Source organism: Ruditapes philippinarum, unplaced genomic scaffold, assembly GCF_026571515.1.
Source record: "Ruditapes philippinarum isolate M1 unplaced genomic scaffold, ASM2657151v2 ctg5927_1_1_1_1, whole genome shotgun sequence".
Classification (NCBI taxonomy): Eukaryota; Metazoa; Mollusca; class Bivalvia; order Venerida; family Veneridae; genus Ruditapes; species Ruditapes philippinarum.
This window is the reverse complement of record NW_026854731.1, coordinates 23,577-32,852: the sequence shown is the minus strand read 5'-3', so window position 1 is coordinate 32,852 and position 9,276 is coordinate 23,577. Positions and strand designations below refer to the sequence as shown.

Below are 9,276 nucleotides of genomic sequence, written 5' to 3'. Positions count from 1 at the left end.
ATTTTTTTAAAACCTTAATTAAAGAATCTCGTGTTAAATTACGACATTAGTACGACTACTTTGAGACTTGTAAACATGTCAAACGCGGAAGTAATCGAGCCCAACTTTGTCAAAATTGTAGATAATCTGCCAGGTGCTGAAGGACCTGTGTTTGACAGACATGGAGAGTTTTTTATGGTTGCACCAGAAAGGGAAGATGAAGATAAAAAACCAGCTGGAGATGTCTTGAAAATAAATTTAGAAAGCGGAAAGGTAGAGATCATGTGATGCCGGTGATAACGATTCGCCCCAAAATGATTCAACCCACTTTTTCAAAATCATTTGAAACGTACTTGAAATCATTAACAGTAACTAAAGATTTAATAAAAGCTATGTTTTGCTATTTATGTGAAAAAACCCTTTTTTCAGAAAAGAAAATTGTTAGTTTTACTTTTGAAAGTATTTGACCTAGAACTTTACAGAAAAGTTGATCAGCTTGTGAACTGGTAAGTTGTGCACCTGATGTTTAGTGTTTGGAATTATTCATTATTTGTCCTTTACTTTGTTACAATTTGCAATTTTCAAATTTTGTCGTGCGTAGCCCAAAAAGTATTTGATCTAGAGACATGAAACTAAACGGAAATGTTTATCAGCATATGAAGTTGTGCACTTGGGGTTTTTCATGTGGATTTATTCATTATTTGAAGAATTATTGCCCTTGACTTGGTAGAAAATTCAGTATTTATAGAGTTATTGCTCTTAACTTAGTAAATATTTGCAATTTTCAACTTGTGTTTGTGTGGGGTGAATCATGACATAAGTGGGAAAAATCACCTCTAAAGTGGGAGGAGTCATTATGGGACAATAGTAATTTGGGCAAAATGATTATATCACCACAATTAACATTAAAGCAACTCTTTCTTAGTTTAATTGCCAGTATTTTGTTTCAGTAGGGGTGAACTGGTACTTGTTAATTGACATTTGAAAGACCATCATTTACTGTAACCACTGAGTATTTAATATGAGTATAAGCAAGTAAATAACCTTAAAAACTTATTTCTTCAAATAAATTTATTGGTATCATGAAATATTTACTGTAATAATAAATTGAATGATTTGCAAAATTGATGTAACAATCGGAATCCTATATATTTCCAGATGTTTAGAGAAGGCAGTTCACAACATTCAATGCAAAGCTGTACATGTATTAATATAATGACTGTACTCTAAATTATGTTGAAAAAAATACTATCTGGATTTTTGTTACAGGTAGATGTTGTATGCTCGCCAAAGGATGGAGACAATGGTGGTATACCTGCTGGATGTCAGTGTGACCTTGATAACAACATCTGGATTGCTGATATGAGACTTGGCATTCTCAAGATGGAAACATCAGGAAAATACCAGCAGGTGACTTTATAGTCTATTGAGATTTCTATAAATAATTAGTGATAAGTCTTTTCACAGTTTATTTATTGTTGCCACTGGATTCTCTTATGATAATCTCCACTGGATTCTCTTTTGGTCATCTCCACTGGATTCTCTAATGGTCATCCCCACTGGATTCCATTACGGTCATTTCCCCTGGATTCCCTAATGGTCTTCTCCACTTAATCGATTATGATCATATCCACTGGATTCCCTTATGATCATCTCCACTGGATTCATTAATGGTCATCTCTGGATTTCATTACAATCATCTCCAATGGCTTCCATTATGGTCATCTTCACTGGATTCCCTTATGGTTATGTCCACTGGATTTCCTTATGATCATATCCACTGGATTCCCTTATGGTCATCTCCACTTTATTCCCTTATGGTCATCTCCACTGGATTCCCTTATGATCATCTGCACTGGATTCCATAACAGTCATCTCCTCTTGATTCCATTACAATCATCTCCACTGGATTCCGTTATGGTCATCTTCACTGGATTCCCTTATAATCATCTCCACTGGAATCTCTTATGGTCATCTCCAATGGATTTTCTATGGTCATCACCACTGGATTCCCTTCATGGTCATATCCACTTTATTTCCTTATGATTATATCCAATGGATTCCATTATGGTCATCTCCACTGGATTTCTTTATGGTTATATCCACTGGATTACATTATGGTTTTTCTCCACTTTCCTATGGTCATCTCCACTGGATTCTCTTATGGTTATCTCCACTGGATTTCCTTATGGTCATCTCCACTGGATTTCCTTATGGTCATCTCCACTAGATTTCCTTATGGTCATCACCACTTGATTTATTATGATCTTATCCTCTTGATTCCATTATGATAATCTCCACTGGATTCCCTTATGGTCATATCCAGTGGATTTCCTTATGGTCATCTTCACTTGATTACCTTATGGTTATCTCCACTTGATTTCCTTTTGGTTATCTCTACTGGATTCCCTTATGGTCATCTCCACTGGATTCTCTTACAGTTATCTCCACTGGATTCCCTTATGGTCATCTCCACTTGATTCCTTTATGGTCATCTCCACTTGATTTTCTTTTGGTTATCTCTACTGGATTCCTTTATGGTCATCTCCACTGGATTCTCTTATGGTCATCTCCACTAGATTCTCTTACAGTTATCTCCACTGGATTTCCTTATGGTCATCTCCACTGAATTCCCTTATGGTCATCTCCACTGGATTCTCTTATGGTCATCTTCACTTGATTTCTTTATGGTCATCTCCACTTGATTTCCTTTTGGTTATCTCTACTGGATTCGCTTATGGTCATCTTCACTGGATTCTGTTATGGTAATCCCCACTGGATTCTCTTATGGTTATCTCCTTTGGATTTTCTTATTGTTATCTCCACTGGATTCTATGACAGTCATCTGCACTGGATTCCCTTATGGTCATCTCCACCGGATTCTCTTATGGTCTCCTCTCATTTGATCTTCTCCAGAGTAGTGTACTTAGAATAATTTGAAGAATATCAGTTCTCCAGTCCATATGTAAGAATGTGTTCTTTAGCCTGCAATAAAACAAACATCTTTGCAACAGACTTTAGTTTGATAGAGAATAAAGCAATGGAGTACTATAATAGAAAATGAATGTCTAGTCAGGATCAGGGACAATCTATTACAAAGTTTAAAAACTCAGGTTTGTGTATTTTGCTTTCCCTTTCTTTGAAAATGATTATGGAAAGTATAGGTGAACACTCAAATTATCTTAATACATGTCATAGATCCTTTAAGGTGAACAGCATTTTTTTTAGCTCAACTGTTAACAGTACTCAGAGGTGGGCTTTTGTGATGGCATTTTATCCACAATTTCTTTAAATAACATCTCCTAAACCACCTACAAAAGTTCTACAAAAGTACCAAGTCAGATGCAAAACCAGGTAAATGAAATCTTTACTAGTGAACATTATGTAACAATTTTGTGTGTATTTTCAGATGTTTAGACAAGACAGTTCAAATCGTACAATGCAAGGTTGTAATGACTGCGCATTTGATTATGATGGTAATTTATGGGTGACGGCTCCAGCTGGAGAGATAGCACCTGCAGAGTACAAACGATCTTTTGAGGTAATTTCATTAACTTACAATCATATAGAGCTATTGATTTATCATTGATTTTCAACAATCGCCAAAATATAACAAATTACGATATTAATAATTTTTTTGTTATTTTTTCTCAATGAGTATTCAACCTTACCATGAAAAAGGAGGAAAAGTGACTTCTCCATTCAGACAAAATAGAGTTATTTTCATAAGAGAGGGAGAAAAGGGTTTCAAATTGTATCGATTTCTAAATATAATTATCATAATATTATATTGTGTCATCACCAACAGCATAGAGGTTATATGTAAACTTTCCAGCTCTACTGATGGGGTAAGACCTCTAATGCCCTTCTGTACATTTTTTTAGGGAAGGGAATTCACCTTTGTAGAACCTCCATAAAACACTGATCATTCTAAAGCTAGGAAAAAACTTGAAGATGTCATTTGTTGATACTTTCAGGAAGGTTTTGGTTCTGTGTATTGTCTTACCAAAGATAAGAAGCTTGTGAGAATAGATGGTAATTTAAGGTTTCCTAATGGAATAGCTGTCCTACATACAGATGATGGTAGGCCCAGTAAATTAATTGTTGCCGAGACACCTACCAAGTTACTGTGGCAATATGATATTAAAGGTGCTGGGGAAGTTGGCGAGAGATCAGTTTGGGGAAAACTTCCAGGTATGTTGTCTTTTATTCAAGATAAAGACAATTTTGTGTGTGCTTCTTCTCCAAAACTGCTCAACCAATTGTAATAAAAGTAGACTGGAGTAATATGTAAGGTCTATGTATGCATATAGTAATGAATTTGAATGACTTCACCTTTAGGGTCAAATCTTTGAAATTTGCAAAATTTAGCTGTACTTTTGTAATTAATGGATGGAGATAAGAACCCTTTGGAAAAAAACTTTGAAGCAGGTATAATTTAATTTGACTATCACCTTTGTATGACCTTGACTTTGTTTCCCTTTAAATATTTTCATTGGTTCAAGGTTTTCATGTGACCAATGAAAATACTCCATTTGAAAACAATCTGCTGCACCATTTTACTTTCATTTTGGATTGAGAATTTGGCATATAGGAAAAAAGGTGCGTTATAGTTTCATATGATGCTTTGATTGAACAATTATTACAAATAATAATTTAATTTTATCATATTTAAATACGCAATACAAAGAAATATTCATTCACTGTGAATTTAGTGTGTTTTACTTGTGAGAGTTATACCGAAACAGTGCAATCAGATCTCTTCCAAGTTTCATTTGTTGACAGTTTGGGCTTGAATATTACTTGCTACGTATAATCAGCAAAGGTGCCAGTGTTGTTTTCTTAAAGAGTATTTATTTATTTGACACCAAGATTGTTAAGATTAGTGAAAAATTGATGAATATATGTGCTGATAATTGAGATGCTAGTGATATTTCTATGCAAAATGAAAGTAGAGTAAAATACCTTTATAATCAAAATTTTTTGTTATAGTCATAAAAAAAAAATTTTTCATAAAATTTATTCTAGTTAATACTTATGATGTTTGGATGATGTTTAAGGGTTTTGGGTTGTAGAGGGGGAACGGGAGTATAGTGTATTTGCTTTGTATATAACAGTTAAGTTGACTGCCAAGGTCAAATTATTTAATTTTGGTTATGGAAAGGCAATTACTTTATTTGATATACTGGTTGGGGAGATAACTTCCTACACAAAACGCAAATTTTTTGCAGCTATCTCAATTATCTTTCTGTATATTTGAAATAATGAACCACCACAAAACAAAAGCTCAGTTCAAAGACTTTACGTTACACTACAAAATTATGTATGAAAATGGAAACTGGTACTTCTAAAAAGGTCCTGAAAGAGGTATACAAAACATGGTCTTTTTACCCCCACAACAGTAGATAAAGTCTACACTTAAATTTTTTAGTAAAAATGACAGGAAAATCAGCATCAATAATTTATTTTTACATCTTAATGTTTTATCTATTTTTTATTTGATATAAAAACAATTTTTCAAAACTCTTTCCCAAGTCAGTGGCCTGTGGTCAATACAATGCTAACCACCTTATTGTAATTGTGTAAAAAGAACGTTTTGAAGCAGTATTTGCCGACAAAAAGTTTTAGGTTATTTGAAATATATTAAAAAGTTTACCAACTTAAAAAAAAATCATCACATTCTGTCACTGCTCCTATACTACTAGGTGACCATATGCTTGTTGGTTGAAAAACAAAATTTTAACAATTATATTGATCAAGTGTCGGGGTTATCTATGCGTCGGAGTTATCTCTCTGACCAGTAGACTGATTTGATTACTACTTCTAAAAAAGTAAGACTTATGACACGTTGAAGGATTCAAGTATTACTCAAACTTGACTTTAAAATGACCTTGACCTTAAAAGTCAAATCATTGAATATTTGCTAAAAACTGCCATAACTTCAATTCATGAAATGATTTGATTCATACTTAGATTAACAACACCTTTAACAAAATTGTCAAGTGAGGAAATTACCATAAAGATTTACCAAAACTTTATTATTTGACAGATTTGATTCATACTGGACAAAACAAGACTAATTAATGATAAAACTATCATGTGCAGTGATTCCAATATGGCCTTGACCTTTAAAAGGTCTTTTAAAGTCAAAGTTAATGTGAAAATTGATTTAAATTTGATAGAATTTTGTATTTAAAACACAGGTTTAATTTATATCTGGACACAAGGACATGTTGGGTTGTGAAATACTATATAAATATTGATATTAAAAACCGCTTCGCAATTTCTGCTAATGATAGCATATGGTTGTAATTTATGTTATGACTTTTGTTTGTAGGGGATCATGAAGGAGGACCAGATGGTATGGACTTTGATGAACACAACAATCTTATTGTAGCTAATTGGGGTGGCAGCCATCTTGAAGTGTTTTCCCCAGGTGGGGGAGACCCTGTTACCAGAATCAAATGCCCATTCCGTAATCCTAGTAATGTTCATTTTAAACCAGGTACCAGTACAGTGTTTGTGACTGAACACCAATTTCATGGGCTTTGGAAATTTGAATGGAAAAATAAGGGCAAGAAACAATACTGTGAAACCAAATAATGGAAATACGAACATACGTACAAGGCTTCATATTCTAGTCTAGGTTGTGATTTTTCTGTGATTAAATTTATAGATAATTTTTAAAGTGATTTATTAACAAATTTTGTTACTTACATATTTATAGTATTTTCCTCAAAGGAATGAAATAAAACTTGTTTATTTTTACTTATATACATGTAAAAAGAGCTGGTCCTAGCACCTTAAACTAATTTAAAATGTTTAATTACTAGATTATTTGAGCAGGGACAAACATTTGGATTGTTGCCGATGCTTTTTTGATAGCCTTTGCAAGTTTTGACTACAACAAATCACCTCCAGTTAACAGTGTAAGAATACAAGAAGCAAGAATGAAATTGGAATGTAATTAAAAAGTCCCAATTTTGTTAATTCATCTTGTATTAGATAAAAATAAAAAATAGATTTTAGTAACTGGTTATATCTGAATATGTGAATAAATTACTTAGTGCTAGGGTATATCAAAATCTTTCTGGTATTCATGACAAAATCTATACACAAACCTTGTTTTTAGAGGTCATTTGTCTTAGCAGTACATGTACTCGTATATGGAAACACCTATATGTAACAAGTAAATGCAAGTTAAGATTGTTTTTGTTTTGTTTTTAGCTCACCTGTCACAAAGTGACAGGGTGAGCTTTTGTAATCACTTTTCGTCCGGCGTCCGTCCGTCCGTCGTCCGTCCGTCGTCCGTAAACTTTTTCTTTAAATGACATCTCCTCATAAACCACTGAGCCAATTTCATCCAAACTTCACAGGAATGTTCCTTTGGTAGTCACCTTTAAAAATTGTTCAAAGAATTTAATTCCATGCAGAACTCTGGTTGCCATGGCAACCGAAAAAAAAACTTAAAAAATCTTCTTTTAAAAAACCATAAGAGCTAGAGCTTAGATATTTGGCATGAAACATCTTCTAGTGAGTGTCTACCAAGTTTGTTCAAATAAAAGCCCTGGGGTCAAAATTGGCCCCGCCCCGGGGGGTCATTGATTTTCCCTATATGCATATAGTAAAAACTTAAAAAATCTTCTTTTAAAGAACCCAAAAAGCTAGAGCTAAGATATTTAAGCATGAAACATGTTCTAATGGGTGTCTACCAAGTTTGTTCAAATAAAAGCCTGGGGTCAAAATTGGCCCCGCCCCGGGGGGTCATTGATTTTCCCTATATGCATATAGTAAAAACTTAAAAAATCTTCTTTAAAGAACCAAAAGAGTTAGAGCTAAGATATTTAGCATGAAACATGTTATAATAAGTGTCTACCAAGTTTGTTCAAATAAAAGCCCTGGGGTCAAAATTGGCCCCGCCCCGGGGGTCATTGATTTTCCCTATATGCATATAGTAAATTCTTAAAAAATCTTCTTTTAAAGAACTCAAAGAGCTATGGCTAAGATATTTAGCATCAAACATGTTCTAATAGGTGTCTACCAAGTTTGTTCAAAATAAAAGCCCTGGGGTCAAAATTGGCACCGCCCCAGGGGTCATTGATTTTCCTTATATGTGTATAGCAAAAACTTAAAAAATCTTCTTTGAAAAAACCCAAATAGCTAGAGTTAAGATATTAAGCATGAAACATCTTTTAGTGAGTGTCTACAAAGTTTGTTTAAATAAAAGCCCTGGGGTCAAAATTGGCCCCGCCCCGGGGGGTCATTGATTTTCCCTATATGCATATAGTAAAAACTTAAAAAATCTTCTTTTAAAGAACCAAAAGAGTTAGAGCTAAGATATTTAGCATGAAACATGTTATAATAAGTGTCTACCAAGTTTGTTCAAATAAAAGCCCTGGGGTCAAAATTGGCCCCGCCCCGGGGGTCATTGATTTTCCCTTTATGCATATAGTAAAAACTTAAAAAATCTTCTTTTAAAGAACTCAAAGAGCTATGGCTAAGATATTTAGCATCAAACATGTTCTAATAGGTGTCTACCAAGTTTGTTCAAATTATACAAATACAAATACAAATACTTTATTCGCTTTAAGGCCTCCGGCCCATGCAAAAACATATATACAGAGAAACAATTTACATAAAATTTATAGCATGTGCACAATGTTTAAACATATACTATATAAATTTAACTGAAAATAACTTTTAAGCATAAAAAAAAAAATTCTGGAAGTTTCTTAATTATCATTTTGTATCTAAGTCATTATTAATTTGTTAATCTTTCTTTTTTCAAAAGCGTAATACAAAAATGTTGCTGTACCCTTTATAAGATCATTATTTTTGTAGACATTAATATATTAAATTTGTTTCGGGTTGGAGCATTTAGGTACTTAATCGGTAAATATAATTTTCTAAGTTCTGAATAAAAATCACAACATTAGTAAAAAATGAAATTCATCTTCTATTACATTCTTAGAACATTTTGTGCATAATCTGTTTTCCCTCAATATCTTTTTATGTCTACCAACCTCAATTTCAAGATCATGTGACCCCTATTTCTAAAAATTTGAGTATATATATCTAAATTTTCTAATGTCTAGAACATCTAAATAACATTCATATGAGAATTTTCCTTAAACATACCATAAAAAAGACAATTTTACATTAGAGGTTACAGATGAATGCCCCTCTTGTAGGTATATATCTTTTAACCTATTTTCAAATTGTGCTATAAAGTATTTATCTGATGTAACAGATTGACTTTCCCATACATATCCAAAACCATGACTTTGTAAAATTTTT

The 9,276-nt window shown here is 33.1% G+C and overlaps 1 protein-coding gene across 1 annotated transcript; it reads left to right on the top strand.

The window, feature by feature from the left end:
- The first annotated feature begins 37 nt into the window (after nt 1-37).
- Nucleotides 38-7,199, top strand: LOC132740888 (diisopropyl-fluorophosphatase-like). The gene is made up of 5 exons (XM_060728935.1): nt 38-252; nt 1,249-1,389; nt 3,389-3,520; nt 3,957-4,173; nt 6,317-7,199. Exons 1-5 carry the CDS (start codon nt 76-78, stop codon nt 6,580-6,582), a joined length of 933 nt encoding a protein of 310 aa, XP_060584918.1. The 5' UTR covers nt 38-75; the 3' UTR covers nt 6,583-7,199.
- The last annotated feature ends 2,077 nt before the right edge of the window (nt 7,200-9,276 follow it).

Excerpts from the sequence above, each read along its gene's own strand:
- LOC132740888 (XM_060728935.1), top strand. The coding sequence starts at position 76 with ATGTCAAACGCGGAAGTAATCGAGCCCAACTTTGTCAAAATTGTAGAT. Across the intron at positions 253-1,248 it reads TAAATTTAGAAAGCGGAAAG|GTAGATGTTGTATGCTCGCC; the intron begins GTAGAGATCATG and ends TTTTTGTTACAG. Across the intron at positions 1,390-3,388 it reads CATCAGGAAAATACCAGCAG|ATGTTTAGACAAGACAGTTC; the intron begins GTGACTTTATAG and ends GTGTATTTTCAG.